We start from the raw sequence: 17,228 nt of genomic DNA on the forward strand, positions 1-17,228 counted from the left end.
CCCCATAAATTGAATGCGCTACACAATCAATTGAATGTGCTACACATTCAATTTATGGTGCCATACAAATAAGCCAAAGGATCTTCCACATATTTTGTGCAATATCTTTGTGGCTGCTTTGCCACTTTGTGGCACTATAAATTGTTTGAACGTGTAGCACTGTTACTACTTATGGTTACTATTTACCTTGCTCCCTTCTCAAGTGAGCACTACTCATTCAGAGCCTTACTACATCTATGTACAATGCTTAACGCTAATTCTTACCAACATCTTGAGATGCTACTACTACTTAAATTATACTAATACAGAAATCAAGACTCAACCAGAACGCCTAGATATTGATTTATTTCTAACTGACAAAAACTCATGGTGAAGTGTCACTGAATCAATACTGCAATAGAAACAACCACAATTGCAATGTTGTAATGAATTTTTCTAGTGCTGAAAATCTATGAAAATAATCCTATTTATGGGAAGTTTTAGCTGTAACCTTCCAATTTGCTTGGTTAGATTATATTCATCTTCTAAAACTATGTTGCCAAATGTTTGGGTTTTAAGTAGGGCTCAAAACCTGCCCTACTTGAAATGTAAACTAGAAGGGCATTCTTTGAAGTTGCTGGTTGGCAATATTTCTGTAATGATTGTATAACTGGAGCATGACAGGAGATGTGTGCAGGAGGATGCAGCCCGTGATGCAATACAGTTTGGCTAGCATACTGCTGCTTCTTACCAAAGCCCTTCTGAAGAAGGGCTTTGCAAAACAGTCAAGTATACTCCTATGGGTTCCCTTCCCTTCCACATCCACAGAGGGAAGGCTGAAAAAATGCACTGTATCTCGTTCCATTCTGTGCTTGGGATGGGTTGGGGGTGGAAGGGGAATGACACAGGGGTCACAGCTATCCAATGACCATGAAGAGTTGTGCCTCAATTTGTCTTTCTTCAGAAGAAGTGTTCTTATGTTAAACTTGTTTGTGTTACCAAAATCTAATACAGTTATCTTAAAAAACAAAGGGAAGATAATTAATGACAAGTGTGTGAGATGGAGCTACAGAGCTACCCGTTTTTCCCCATGTGTATTTAACTTCAAAAAACATTGCATAGAAAATGAAGAAAGATTTAAAAAGCAGGCCCTATTCTGCCCTCTGATATAGCTGGGTGACTCTATTCAAGCCAGAGAAAGTTGGATGTATGCATCTCAGGGAAAACCCTAAACCACAAGAGAGATAAGACTAAAATGCTGTTTGCATAACATGAAAGTTGTTTGTTATGAAAAATGATTGCAAGCATAGACATTTTCATTGGCCTATGATGAACTGAAATTCAGAGCAAGTTTCACCTCTTTAGGACATCAGCTGAATCTTCCAATTCCTCAGACTCCATGTGAAACACACTAGAAAAGGAATCCTGGAAAGGCAAAAGGGATTCTTACTGCAAAGAAATATATTGAGATTGCAGGTAATAAAAATCATAATTAACAGTGACAGCAGTAATAAAGCGAAAATCAACTGCAGTGACTTGTGTGTGCCTTGAGGCAAATTTCATTGCATTTAACACCCCACACCAACATGTCTGGCTCCAAGCAAAGAAATATAACCACTTTACATCACTGAAGCTTCTTGCATCTCGGCAAAGTTTCTCCGCCCCACAGTGAGCACAGGCATGTTTACAAAGCAACTCCAAAGCTTAATGTTAGTACAGTCTCTCTCAACATTCACTGCATCGCAGACAAAATGCATACTGTGCACTGCTTGCATGCAGACAGTCCAGGAGCATCATGCCACTGAGCCCATTACATCTTTTTAAATGTATTGATAAGCTGTGGCTCCTTATCATGACAGTATTTCAGCACCTTGTAAATGCTAAGAAATTTAGCGCCAGACACCACCATGAAGCAACACATCATCATCATCATCATCTTATAGATGAGAACATTGAGACAGAGAAGCCACTGATTGCAGTCTTTGGATACATTGCATAAAGCATTAAGTTATAAAGCAAGTGAGCAAGCATGCAAAGAGGACATAAATGTCTCTTCTGCACTCTTGTGCTGCTGGTGCTGCTGTGCAGAGCTGTTCTTTCTGTGACGTACATGAGGGATGATTTAACTTATGTTAGACTGAAGGCAACCATGGGGCCATGTTAATACTGAGGTAATGTGCATCAGTTTTATACACTGATATAAATGCACTAAGATCAGGGATAAATAGTAATGTTGGAGTAGCTGCAGTAGTCACTAGTACAGTGCCTCACCACAGGGTAGCAGCAAGAAAACAATTAATAACTGATTACTTTGAGCAAACGGTTACCCTGGAATAACTGTAGATATACAATACTTACCTCACCATAACTCAATTTGTACTGGTGTATTGTAACTTCTACTGGTGCGGTTTCCTTTTCCTGAAATAATTACACCACATTCTCACAGTTTCATAGTTGGTAGGGTCAGAAGGGACCTAAGCAGATCATCAAGTCCGACTCCCTGCCATGGGCAGGAAAGAATGCTGGGGTCAAACGACCCTGGCTAGGTGTCTATCTAGCCTCCTTTTAAAGACCCCCCAGGGTAAGAGCGAGCACCACTTCCCTTGAAAGTTGGTTCTAGATCCTAGCCGCCCTGTGAAGTAGTGCCTCCTGATATCTCGCCTGAATCTACTCTCAGTCAACTTATAGCCATTATCCCTTGTTACTCCTGATAGTGCTCGGGGGAACAGGGACTTTCCCATTGCCTGCTGGTCTCTTTTAGCCAGTTTATAGATGGCCACCAGATCCCCTCTCAGTCTACTCTTGTGGAGGCTGAACAGGTTCAGGTCCCATAGCCTCTGCTCGTGGGGCCTGCCTTGCTGCCCCCTGATCATGCGAGTGGCCCTCCTCTGGACCCTCTTGATGCTGGCCACATCCCTCCTGAAGTGCGGCGCCCAGAACTGGATGCAGTACTCCAACTGCGGCCTGACCAGTGTCGCATAGAGGGGGAGGATCACCATCTTGGACCTGCTCGTAATGCATCTGTGGATGCACGACAAGGTGAGATTAGCCTTCCTGACCGCATTCCCACATTGGCAGCACACGTTCATTTTGGAATCAATAATGACTCCCAGATCTTTTTCTGCCTCTGTGCTGACAAGAAGGGAGTTTCCCAGCCTGTAGGTATGCTGCTGGTTCTTCCACCCCAGGTGCAATACCTTGCACTAGTCAGTATTGAAACGCATCCTGTTCTCATCTGCCCACCCCTGTATCCTGTCCAGATCTAGTTGCAGCCTGTCCCTCTCCTCCAATGTGCTCACTTCTCCCCACATCTTACTTTCATCTGTGAATTTGAACAAGATGCTTTTCACACCCTCGTCCAAGTTGCCAATGAAGATGTTGAACAGTGTGGGCCCAAGGACCGAGCGCTGGGGGACCCCACTGCCCACATCCCTCCAGGTCAAAAAAGAGTCGAATTCTAGTCATTTACACTAGTGGAGAGATATACACCACATATTCACTCTTTTTCTACCCTGGTGTAAACATGCCAGGTGCCAATGCCTCATGGCTGATTTAGCACAGTAGGCCCCAACCCTGCTGTAACTGTCTTTTTTTTTTTTCCTTCTCTGTTACCTTGTATTATCAGCCCTTGTATCAGGCCTATGCCAGAACAGTGCCACATTTAGGTTAACATGATCCTCCTGGTAGAATCATGCTGCCAGATTATGAGCCTTCTATGCAAACTGGCTGTATCAAATCACAGAGAGTCTGATTTGGGGTCAGCAAGTCTACAAGCAAAGGATGAGTAGGCATGGGAACGGGAGCAGGAGTAAATTAAAGAGGACACTGAAAAATTAGTGCATTTCCTGTCCAGCCTCTTATTTTATAAAGCAGGCCTCATATGCCAGTTCCTTGTACTTGCTGCAGCCGTAACAGAATACAGAAAAGTGAAGAGCTTGGTTCATAGGATTTATAGGTTAAAATGAAGCACGCTCACAGGGCAATCTTCATCCACTATGAAAATGGTGCATCTCTGCACCTGCATGAAGGAGATTATAGTTGCAGCTATCTTCTTCAAAATTACTTCCAAGGATTGCTGCTCTTCAAAAATCAAACTAGCAAGATCAAGAAGCACCTGGAAGGAAAATAAAAACAACAAAACCCAGCTTAATGAATTTTCAGAGGGTAAGTTAAGCAATAGTTATACTAATTGCCCTCCTGGCTTTCTCCCCTGTCTGATAAGTTATAATGCATTCCTATAACTAAACATAAATTTTGATTATCAGACAGAGAGCAGGTCAAGAACCTGCATCATGAACAGCATTCAGTGTGAAGACTCCTAATGAAATTAGGAAGTATATGTAGCTGCACAATGTCTTAAACCAGAAAGACATGTTTAGGTCCAGAATGGCATTTAGCATTCTGCCTTTCCAAATATGCCAAAATCTTGGAAAGTATTTTCACTTTATGACAACATTTTTCTCCCCTCACAGACGGACACTATTAGTTATGCATATGTCTTTTCCATATTTGTCAGTGTGTGTATGCATGTACGTGTGTGCATTTTAGCTTTCACAGGAGTGAAAAATAGATTTAAGTTTTACATGACAGAAATTACTTCTGAACACAGTTGTCATCTACTATGACTAACGGATCTAAATAAAATCCTACTTCCTTTGTGACACCACATTGTTATAGTGTACAGCTGTAACTTCTGCTGAGAGAATTCTCATCCGGTTAACTGTGCCTGGATTATCACTTAGTTTGTCTAAGGATTTGGAACTAGGTCTGCAAATCTGACCCAAAAGCTTTTTTCTGCACACTCTAGCAGCAACTTTGAAATTCTACCCTACTGGAAAATTTTGAAATAGTTTCCACCTATTTGTTTCTACAAACCTTTTCATATGGTTTCCCCAACAAGGAAACAAATTGAAAACAAACAAGGAGTGTCCACCATATAGAAAAAAGCATAAGCTGTCCAGAACAGGATCTAAATATTACCTTACTATAAAAATCCCCATGTCCCTTAATAAATCCGGTGGTCATACCTGGTTACGCCTATTTTCAAGCAATGATGTCTCATACAGCTGGGCATTGTGAAGAACAATTCCACAGAATGTTAGATAAGCAGCAAAATCCTGAAAAGCAACGAGAGACCAAGATTAATTAAGATGACATTTAACATCCACCAGCACATTTTTAATATATTTTTTCCAATATCTTGCTAGCATCTCAGTCTTAGGTGAAATGAAGGCACAGACCTAAAATGGTTTCACAGCATATTAAGACAAAAGGTATTTACAGAAAAACAAGAATGGTTATGCTATTTTTCTCTCCAGGATTTCAACCGAATAGAAATATGCGTGTTTATATCTTTTAACAAAAACCCCTTCCGTTATGGTCAGAACTCCAGCTCTATAATTTTGTGATAATGCTTCATGTTTAAGGTTGATTTTGGCAAGTCACACAAAATGTTTTCTTTGGTTGGTCTTCCTTTGTGATTGCTATCTCATCAGGAATCTCCTTCCCAATTTCAAAACAAATTGCTGATATTCCTGTTTATCTAGGTAGAGCTTTATCAGAAGGAGATGGTTATCTAAAACGTCTTAATACATGTGAACGTAATTTCACCCATAAAAAAAATCAAATGAAGATGATGAGAATCTATTACACAAAGGAATTAAATCTTTAAAAAGTGGGTTAGCAAAGCTATGAATGCTTTCCTTTTCAGCAAGGGATTAATTCTGATGTCCTGCAGATGTTCATTATGCATTCCATCTGAAAGGGAAGAGAATGAATTCTGACTTTGTTATTACCAAAGTTTAAGTCAACTCCTTCGGCCTGAATTCAACCCTTCTTGGTGCATCACAGCCTGCATATGAAGTCTGAATACACTTGAGAAAAAAAACCTCACCATAACATGAGAGTTCAGAATCAAGATGCTTTCTGCACTGCTGATTATGAAAGATGTGCTTTGACTATAATTTCTCCAATGCCTCATTTCTTTTTTTGCAAATAATGTATATGGAAATTAAGTTATGCAATTATTTTAGAAGTTGCTTGGCAGCTTTAATGATAATCTGATATTTGTAGTGCCCACTGAGAGATTCTTTTCACATAAGGTGACCACTGCTGTGAGCTGTTGAACCTGGATTGTTTAACAATACATTCAGTAAATAATAGGGGAGGAAAGAAACCTGACCCCAAAGTAAACTAATTTACACCCACATTCATGAAAACTTCAGAAAGAGAAAAAAAATAATTTGTCAATAATTTTTACTTGTTCAAAGATTAGTATAATTTTGGTAATTTCAAGGTTTCTTGCTGCCATAAAAGAAATCTATTGCTCACAGAACACACACACACACACACACACACACACACACACACACACACACACACACACACACACACAGAGTCCACCTATAATAAATACCTTTTCATCTTGCTCTGTGAACGTGCCACCAATTCCAGATTTCTTATTAATAGCTTGAGCCACACCAACAACCTGATGCAATGAAAATAAAATGAAAAATAAATCAGGCAATTGTCTAGACCGTATGGATAGCACTATTTAAAGCAGATGACAAATTCTGAATACAGGTATAATTATATGCCCATGGTTGATACTCTAGATCAAAACTGTCAAACTGATGGCCTGCAAGGGATAAAATAGAGGGCTCCAGGCTCCTACCTGACCACTGCTTCCCCCATTGCTTTGACAGCAGAGCAGGGCAGGACAGTGCTGCTCAATGCAGACTACAGTCCTGGGGAAGCCTAGGGTACCCAAGAGATGTGATGAAGCAGGGAGCCTACAGCTGGGGAGTTTCGGGTGAGGCAGGATGCCCTGGAGCATGTGGGGTGCCTGGGCACACCTGGTGTAGTGAGGAAGGGGTGCCTGGGAGCACAGTGTGAGGCCACTGGCTACTTAGAAATTGGACAGCCCTGCCCTAGATTAAGCTCCAGGCCTACAGCAGCCTTTCTACACCTTTAATGTAACCAATGTCTGAACTTTTAGATGTGCTGAATATTAGCATGACTGACAAACTGGCCTCAGATAACAGAGTTCCCATATGCATCATATAATTTATATGTATCAAGTCATTCCACAGAAGGTTAAAAAAAAAAAAAAAAAAAAAAAATCGCTGCTGTTTGAACCAGAAAGAGTACTTTGTGCTGTTATTTCTGAAATAATTGGTGAAAGCAACAGACTGATATATTTACTACTAGGAAGACCTCTTACGAACAGAGAAGCTAACTGGAATCCATGTTTGTAACTTCCTTAAACATCTGTTAATTCCTTTAAAACAAACAAGATTGTGAATTTTTTATATAAAAGCCTGATTAGGGTGCTTTACATTCCTGGCCAATTCTTTTCAGAATACAAAACACATCTGCTGGAACTTCTGATTTCAAGTTATTCTCTGTATTGAGATGAAAATTTATTTCTTAAAATGCATAAAATAATCCCCACTGGTAGTCCCTTAAGAATGGAGTTTCTGATGTTTTTAGACTTACTGAAGATATTCGGCCAGAGAAGTCATCTTTTGATGAAGTAAACTGATTTAGGTGAAAGGTGGAGAATGAATTTCAAAACAACACATCTGCTCAAACATGATGTAATATTTAAGGGATTATCCTTAAAAAGTAGAGGTGCACCGATACATTGGTCCCATATTGGATCAGCACTGATATAAGGAAAATTGACTGTATCAGCAACTGGCTTTTCTTGGCTAATGTAGCTGATAATGCCACCGATAAATGCTCCGTGCACGCGCAGCTGCAGCATACAGGCAGCCAGGAGTGCAACCCAGCAGCGTGGAGAGCATCCAGGTATGGCTGGTAAGTCTGTTGTGAGGAAAGGGGCATGGGGGGCAGGTCAAAGCCTCCAAGTTGAAGGAGGGACTGGGGCTGGGGCAGGTGCTGCACAGCCAACACAGGGTATGGGACGGGAGCGGCTTGTCTGGGGGGCACGGGGATGAGTTGGTGGCTTCCACCACTGCATGCACCCCAGGATGGTAGGGGGGGGGTGTGCCCCCAGATATGCATTCAGGGCAAGGGCAGGCTGCCACTGCAGGCTGGGGCCAGGGTGGTGCTGGGGGCAGGCAGTGGCAGCACTGGGAGGGGACTATGGTGATTTTGGGGTGGCTGCAGTCCCCCCATAGCTCCCACCCAGCGTTGCCACTGCCCACCTCAGTGCAGCCCCAGCTCAGCCCCCAACCACGAACAGCCTGGTGCCACCCTGGTCCCAGCCCACAGCAGCAGCCGGCCTTAACCCAAGTGCAGCTCCGGGGGGACACCCCCCCCATGCCCTCCTGGGGTGCGTGCAGCAGTGGGAGCTGCCCTCCCACTCCCTCCAGACAAGCCACTCGCAGCTCCATCCCGGTCTCCGCCCTGGCTGTGCAGCACCTGCCTCAGCCCCACTCCTTCCCTCACCGCCGGGCCTTGATCCAAGTCCTCTCACACCCCTTCCCTCCCCACTTGCCTCTTCCTCCACAACAAACTTACCAGTCTGACTGCTCTCCAGACTGCCCGACTGCATATCAGCTTTCAGATCGGTGTCAGCCAATATGGCTCGTTAAAAATCAGCCATCTATATTGGCCCAAAAATTCTCTATCGGTGCACCCCTATTAAAAAGCATTCCCTAGAAAGCAGTACCACTGAGTGCACCCTGGATTAGATCCACATCCAACACAACTCTGATATGAACCTGAGGTTAGTAAAGGTGGCTGTCTGCTACCTTCAAGCTGTCCTTTGCCTCTGGTCTTCAGGACAGGCCAGAGGAATTCTCAGCTAGCCATGTAAAATGGGGCATAGCCATTTTGCCACACAGAACTAGTGCAAAGCAGACATACCACAGGCCAAGATTTAAGCCAGGGGTAGGTAACCCTTGGCATGGTGTTAGAGCGTGGCATGCAAAGGCTTTTTGCTTGGCACGTGCACCTTGGGGCAGATGGCAGGGAAGGGGCTAGGGCTGCACTGCCACAGCAAGGATCGGGCCCCTCGTGGCTCTCCCATCATCTTTCCCTGGCACACCAACATCTTACAAGTCAAGGTTGTGGATGTTTTTGGCACTCTATCCAAAAATGTTGCTGACCCCTGATCTAAGCCATTTCCTCTTACAACACTGAGGAGTTTATTGGCTTACTTTCACAAAGCAGCTGCCCTTGCACAATACTGAAATCTCACATTTAGTCAATCAGTTGAACACTTTTTACATATGACTGAGTCAAGTTTCAGTCTCATCTTGGGGCAGCACTCCTGTCTCTGCAACAAGACAGAGATACCTGCAGGTTGTTGAACAAGGCAAGCAGAATTTTAAAAAGTCCAGGGGGAGGAAAATTCCAAACTAATCAATAGAGATTGCTGAATGGATCAACATCCAAAGGAAATGTATACATAATCCCATCTTAAAATTAGGCAATACATTTCACGTTTTTCCTCAACATCCTCTTTCCCCCAATCCCTGACAAGCTCACAGCCCAGAGTTTGTGCTGTTTTCCCTCATCAGGTTTTATTTGCCTTTTTTGTTTGTTCTCCACTACCTTTGGAGTGGAGAAAGCTGTTGCCCAGATCTCTGTAAACACTCCTATTAATAACCAAGCATCCATCTGGCTGCCAGATTGCTAAATTGCTGTATAGTTGAGGGTGAAAATGAGACTTCTGACTCGCACTAATTCCACCTCCCTGGGTACAAGCTGAGAGTCTCATGTTGGGCAGAAATGAAATTTCAGGGTTGCTTTGAAATTGTTCCATCCCCATCAACTTGTGACTAATTTAAAACCCTGTATTGTACTTACAGAACATGGACATCCTTTTTGGAAACTGGGAACTGTTAGAGAGGCCAACAAAAACAAAGAAATTTAAAGAAAGACTTTCACAGGGGCAAGTATGAAGAATGAGAAAATTTGTCCAAAAATAATTCACTTGCACAGTAATGATCTATGTTCCTATTGCACTTCTTAAAGATACGTGTGTGTTGACTGGTGTACCATCCCACAAAGTCGTTTAATCTTCTTATGGATCCTGCTTTTATCTTTGTGCTTGCAATCTTCTGCCACAAGAATGATGATAGTGTCATAAATTTACCTTTGTGATTTCACGGTGGACACAAATAAAAAACGGTATGGTAGGAGAAAAGAAAATCAGGTCTGTTCTCAGTGGAGATACTCTTGACTTACACTGCAAATGAGAGGACATTCAGGTCTGGATGTTGCTATTTTTAATTCCCCATGCATTTTGGGGTTTTTTTTTAATCTTTTAATAATAGGATTTTTACTAATACTATTTCTAACAGTATAGATATAAATCTACACATATTTCCTACATACTTGTATCAAAAGAGAAAGAAAAGGTTGCAGCAAATTGCAATCAGGGAAATTTAGGTTTGATATTACTATTACTATATTGATATTACTATGAGGGTGGTTAACAAACACCTGGTTGTGATGATTTAGGGATATTTCTGCCTTGAGCAGGGCACTGGACTAGATGACCTGCTGGGTCCCTTCAGCCCTATTTTTCTCTGATCTTATGATCCTCTTATTTAAAATGCTACTTTAATCAATTTCTTTCTTGTTCATGAAACATCTCTTAGACCCAAGTCTAAGGTCCCAATCCTTGGCCAACAGAAACTGATTTAACTCTACTGCTTTTGAGGTAGCTAATGTCATCTGACCCCAAGGCTCTTTCCTGCCCAGGGCAGAGGGTCACACTCAGTGATCTAATGAGGTCCCTACCAACCCTAAAAATCTATGAACTGACACCAACCCAGGCTCAGAACCTAACAGAACAGGCCAAAGAACATCTTGTCTGATACTGTCTACACAAAAAATGTTATAGGTGTAAATCACCAAAGACAGAACTACATCAATGGCCACAAGAACAGAAGCTATAGAAAAAAAGTAAATGCATCTAGCGCTATTCAAACAGCCATTCGTTAAGAGTGCTTAGGTCCTATCTGCATTCTTTCCTGCCATTTCCATCCCCTGCAAAGCTGTAATGGCGGTGAATTAGGGTTGAGAAATTACCAGTATAGAAGACCATGCTATTAATGGTGATATCTAGACTGATTACACACTGAGAAGAGTAAGATAGAGGTGGCTAACCTATGACACGTGTACCACAAGTGGTACAACAGCTTGTGTGTGGCATGTGGCAGATCAGGCAGAGAAGAAGCAACACAGTAGCAGGTAGGGCAGGAAGCAGAAAACAGAGCAACAGTTCAGGCAGGGAGCACAGAGCATGGAGCGGAAAGCAGAGCAGAAGATTAGGCAGGGGAAGCGGATTGAAGTGGCACTCAGAAAGGGTGCAGGCATAATTTGTAGAATGCCTACCAAAAAGGTTGGCCCAGATTGTACTAAACTATGCTAAAAACTAAACTTTCAATGTAATTACATTTTTTTAAACATCTGCAACAAGCCAGAAATGATGCTCTAAAGATTTGGCTTGATTTGTGAGCCTACAGGTATAAAGTCTGCTGCAGGATTCAAATGATGGTGTTTTCAATTCCTCTTTAGGACGGAAAACACCAAAAGAACTTTTTTGTCTATATATGTGAAATTCATTAAAATTCTTATTGTTAAAAAGTAAGAGGGCGTGAGAGCAGTTTCAGATTTATAATGGGAAAGAAGATTATTCTTGGCCCCTGGCAGATGTTACATTTGTCAGCTATTATACGAGAGTATTGTGAGACAGATAACATACCAAACATTAAAACCAGTTCAACCCTGGTTAAAAATGGTGGAACAGCCACAAAGGAGTTGCTTGTGGAACAGCAACTTCTTTGTGGCATGAAAATATCCCATGATAATTTTAATGTGTGGCCCACTGTTGTATTACAATTTGTCATGTGATACTCACATAGACCACATGACCAATATAACATCTGCCAAAGTCCATAGTTTTTCACTAGTCTTCCCAGAATAATGGTATCACACAGATCATATCATCGTTTTGCAGTATGGACCACTGGAAGCGATATACTAAAAAAATCTATTTTAAATAAGGGCTTGGTTGTCAGATCCATCCCAGTGGCCCAATTCTCCCTGCAGCAAGATTCCTGTTGACTTCACTGAGATGCATTTCTTATCCAGCGACCATTCACATAGCTATACTGAGGTGCAGCTTGCTTTAAATCCTTCTGCAGCTGACTCTGAACGGTAACTAAACTGTTTACCCACTTCACCTCCTCTTGCTACAACCTAGAGGTGTGCAGGCTGCAGTTCAGGTCCTTACTCACACCGCTGGCTTCTTTTTATTTTTATTAGCTGTGTACCACAGTGAGTTAAGACAATTTTAATGAGATCACAGACCAACTAAAGCATCCAAAAGGTGAGCGCTTTTGGCTTAGGTAAACACTCTCCCTCTATGAAAGGAAAGCTTGTGGTGCTTAAGCAGCTGCGAGGAAACAGTAAAAACACACGGTTAGTATATACTAAAGAGACCGTTTAGCCTCCCCTCATTAGCACTGCAGGTTTCTCTTTCACTGGGGAAGACATGCATACCAAGTTAACTTGCTCGTTTTTGGCCCCTTATCAACACCCCTCATTAACAGACAATCAAAAGGGGGGAAAGGAATAAAACAATAAGAAAGTCAAGTTTCTCCTGATTAGGGTAAAACTTCTATGTGGATGACAACCTTTAGAATGTCTTTGGTTCAGTGATATGATAAACTTTTAGAAGATGTCTTAGTGATATCTGCCATTTCTTCATACAGAATCACCTGTTTTGAAAACTGTATCAGGCCAGACTCTGACCTCATTTATATCCTAGCAAATCCTAGTGAACTCCACTGACTTATGCAGAATTTGGTCCAGTAACAATAATGAGGATAAAAACCTCAGATGTGTATTTTTTAACCAAGCTATTGGGAACTCTCCTAGACCCAGGTAATTAGGAAAAGATACACAACTCAAGAGGATCTGTTCCAGTCTCTAAGGTAATTACAAAATTAGGACAAATGTTTCTAGAGGAAAATCTTAAATGGACCAGATATTCAACTGGCATGAATTGGTGTAACTGCGTTAACAGCAAGAAAGCAATTCTGGGTTACACAAGCTGAAGATCTGGTCCCAAACTGAAACAGAATGATGTTTGATATACAGCCATAAGATGAAAAAAAAAGAAAACTTGCCTAATAACTTGTATATAAAATATGTGGAATCCACTTTGTGCCTAGCAAAGGATATACGTATTTGGCATGGAATTTTTTTTCTATAGTTCTCTATAAGAAGTATGTTGCAAATACCAAAAATCCACACAAATGATATGGACACATGACACATTCAGTGGTGTAACTTGTACTGGCTTTGTACATAGCTATACACTATACCAGAATCCAAAGTGAACAGACAAGCAGACAGCTGCATGCAGTTGGCTACCACTATGGCACCTCACCACTAAGTGGTAGGGAGCAGGTAATAGTCTCTTTGTCTCAGGCAAACAGCTACTGGGTAATAAGCTACAGGCACACAAACCTACATTATTGCAACTTAAACTGTAGTGTTTAGCCTGATTTTTTCCTGGGGTAATTCTACTACAGATTCAAATGTATTACACCAACAGAGAGCTGTATCTATTCTTTTTAACAACAGTGTAAAGGCTAAGTAAATCAGTATATATATGCCAGGTGTCCAAGCCCAAAATTGCAGGGGGGTGAGGGAAAGGAAGGCTGCAGGAGGAGGAGGAGGAAGAAAGATTTCCTTTAATTTGTCAGAGACTATTATATTACTATTTGTTTGAAATTGATAGTTGACTCCTAGCCCTAGAAGTGGCAGTGCGCATCTCAGCATTTCATGGAAAACAACTTATTTTTTCACTGCTCATGGGTGTATTCCAAGTTTTATTTGATGCTTCCTGCTATATTTTTGCACATTCAGATCTCAGACCTAATTCTGTGAAAGCTACTTCAGCCACAAAGGGGGCCAATTCCCTTTTTCATTATTATTTTCTTTCTTTATGACTTAAAGAACATTCTTTTGCTCCCTGAGATTTCAAGATTCATGAAAAATGATCTGCTAAAGCAAGGGATGGTGAAAGGAAGAAGAAAGTCAAATCTGTATCATTTAAAGAGAAGGAGGCCTATCCATATGAAATAGTGGGCTTTGTGATTTCAAGCTTATTCTGCTTCCCTAATCTTGTAGAAGTGGTGTTTGATTAATGTCTACAAAGTGCAGACTAGGACAATTACCATATCTTCTCACATCCAAGGTACACCTTCCCCACCAATAAGCAATAAGCTCTACAGTTTATTCATGTGCAGTAATAGCACGTGTAGATGTGCCCAAGAATATATTTTCTTCTTCATTCTGCCTAGCAAAAACAAGGGGTATATCTTAATTGAGGGCAAGCCATGTGCGTGAAAATATTTATATACAATATTTATTTAGAGACTCCAGTTTTTAATTAACATTATCATATCTCCTTCTCTTCGCTACCACATCCCTTCACTGGCTGCTGAACTGTCAAGATGTACATGCATCAGTTTGACATGTCCAGTGAGTCTCTTCGCTACCACATCCCTTCACTGGCTGCTGAACTGTCAAGATGTACATGCATCAGTTTGACATGTCCAGTGAGTCAAGTGGCAGTATATCCACATTGCAGTCAAGCATTAACTCCATGCTGTCAGAGCTGGACTTTTACAGGTATCTGAGTTAACTGGTTTAAAGTTAGCTTGGGTATGTCTAAGCTACACTGCACTCCCTAGTATGACTCCTGTGTAGACATACCTGACACCTGCAGTGTGGTGTGGTGGGGATAGGGTGGGGGTGGAGAACTTTCCTAGGTTGAATGACAGAGCTTAGATTTATAACATCAAGTTGAGCAAGACATTAAAAAAAAGATGTTATAAATAGCACAGCACCCTGAGTTATTGGGAAGAACTACTCAGTGACAGGACACAAGGCAAAATTAAAAACAAAAATAAACAAGCCAAACAATTGGAGTGATCTTTGCCAGAATGAAACATTCACCTAGTAAGCCAGCAGGAAGTTGAATCTCACGTACGTCAGCTCAGAGCGTGGGAGTGATGCTTCAGTTAATTCAGCTCAGAGTTCCTGTAGAAAAATCCTATACATTTTGGAGTGTAACCCAAAGAGGAGTTGATCTAGGCTAAGAATATACTAGAGAAGGGGATCCCAAACTGTGATACACATACCCTTGGGGGCATGCAAGACATCTCTGCAGGGGGTACACGTGATAAATTGTGTAATGGCTGATTTAATTTTCATTATAACAACAACTAGCATCTAAGAGGTTAAAATATAAAATATATGCTGGTAGGAGTATGTGGGCAGCTGGTATATCTGGAAGGGGATATGCAGTAAGAAAAACTTTGATAACCTCTGTATAAGAGAATTATTTCCTAGAATTTAACAGACTTGTATCATTGTTTGAGAAATTTAGTATTTTATTCAAACATTGCAAAGAAAGGATTCTGATTATAAAGAGGATGGAGACAGGTGTTTCTCTGTGGCTATACAGGACAGGACTAGGAGCAATGGACTCAAGTTGCAGCAGGGGGAATTTAAGGTTAGAGATGACAAGGAACTTTCTGACTAAGCTGGTCAAGCATTGGAACTGGCTACTGAAAGAAGTTGTGTAATCTCCATCCCTGGAAGTTTTCAAAAGCAGGTTGGACAGACCCTTGGCTAGCATGGCTTTATTAGAGATGATCTTGCTTAGAGAAGAGGGTTGGATAGATGACCTCACGAGGTCCCTTCCAATCGTAAGTTCCTATGATGCTATAAAGGCTTCCTTTCTGCAGTGTGCAGTGGTCTTGTTACACTAAGAATGCTTGAGGACTATACTACAGCACTTTTAACCAAAATGTATAAGCAATCTTCGCAAGAGAGAAGATAACTGCAACAATCCAGATGTCTGAAATGGCATTATTATACTGAACTGGTACAAGGCTTCCAGGTAGAGTTGTAGCTAGATGATGCTAGTTTCCCCTTATAATTAAGGGGAAAAAAATAACCATGGGAACTCTGTGGTAAGTGCTGGCTAATATGAGCTGGCTAATATTTACTCTTAGTGGTGGCCACTGTACTACTGACGATAAGAATTCAGGCCATTTTAAAGTTTTTATTGTGGTTTTTCTTCTTTATATACATTTTATAGTCAGTGTGATTAGCTTAATAAAATGTAGAGTCTAACTATGAAACTTCTACTGACACTTGAGACATTCCAGAAGGAAAATCCCAGAAGGAACTAAATGCTGTGCTTCACATTGCTTTATGTTAATTTCTTGAAAGTTTCGAATAGGAAAACAGTTTGAAATGGCTTAACTGCTGGCCAGTTTGTTTTTCCCTTGGTAGAGTAAAACCCAGTTTTTGTGGCTGAATAACTTTCTTGCTTTTTCTTTTAAGTGATCATAATATTGCCAGAACATACCATATGGTGATATCTGATATGGACGGTTGGACAGAAGTTCTATTTAGTTATCAGAGATTGTGCACAGGGGCCTCAGATATCAGAACTCTCTGCAAAGCCCTTTAAGTCAAACTTGACGTTTGATCAGCTTGCTTCTGTATTATTTCATGGGGAAAAAGGGAGCTCTTTAGAAACAAAACTAGCACTGTATAAGCCTCCTACTGCCTTTAAGACTGAGGATAAATGCATCAGAGTTGTTCAGACCCAGATTTGAAACACACACTTCTTCATGGTTCTCTCAGCTAGAATCAGCTTTAGAATAGTTTGTTTTATTATTAAAGAACTGAAGTTCTGTAATTCTATTGCTTTCTTTTACCAAGCCTGCCTAAAATCCTTCAGTCTTTCCCATGGGTCAGAACTGCTCCTTCCTCCTCACACCCTGCGATTTTTTTTTTATTTTTCTTTCTTTATTTTTGAGTGACCTTGGAGGACCCCTCATATCAGACTCCACATGGAAGTTTTGGCAAACCTGAGCCTGTTCTACCTCTTTTGAAAAAGTCATCAGTCTCATAGATTTTGATAGTCAAACATACAATTTTCTTTAGATTTTATTTTTAGATAGTTTTGTTTCGATGCTGAATATTGCTTTAAAAACAGCAATGGACAACAAACAGATCAGAAGATAATACTTGCATTCTCCAGGGGACAGTTTTCAAAGCTTCTCTTCTATGTAAGATGTCTCTCAGATACATAGCAGCGGAGTGGACTTTTCTGTATCTGGATTTTAACTATTGACATTCTGGACCTAAGCAATTTATTTTAGCTGCAAGATAGGGTATTATAGAAGCTGCATTTGGTTGTGGGGGCGGGGGGAAAGGCAGCCTGGGGGGGG

The 17,228-nt window shown here is 41.2% G+C and overlaps 1 protein-coding gene across 5 annotated transcripts in view; it reads right to left on the minus strand.

Moving 5' to 3' along the window:
- PDE5A (phosphodiesterase 5A) overlaps positions 1-17,228 on the minus strand; it is a 103,503-nt gene that overhangs the window by 50,819 nt on the left and 35,456 nt on the right. For all 5 annotated transcript variants that reach the window (XM_025199144.1, XM_025199143.1, XM_006019729.3 and 2 more), the window contains exons 4-7: positions 6,395-6,466; positions 5,007-5,096; positions 3,956-4,093; positions 1,337-1,404 (exon numbers count right to left, since the gene is read on the minus strand). In XM_025199144.1, coding sequence (XP_025054929.1) covers positions 1,337-1,404; positions 3,956-4,093; positions 5,007-5,096; positions 6,395-6,466 — 368 coding nt within the window. The remainder of the gene's footprint in view (positions 1-1,336; positions 1,405-3,955; positions 4,094-5,006; positions 5,097-6,394; positions 6,467-17,228) is intronic.

This window comes from Alligator sinensis, unplaced genomic scaffold (genome assembly GCF_000455745.1).
Source record: "Alligator sinensis unplaced genomic scaffold, ASM45574v1 scaffold544_1, whole genome shotgun sequence".
NCBI lineage: Eukaryota > Metazoa > Chordata > Crocodylia > Alligatoridae > Alligator > Alligator sinensis.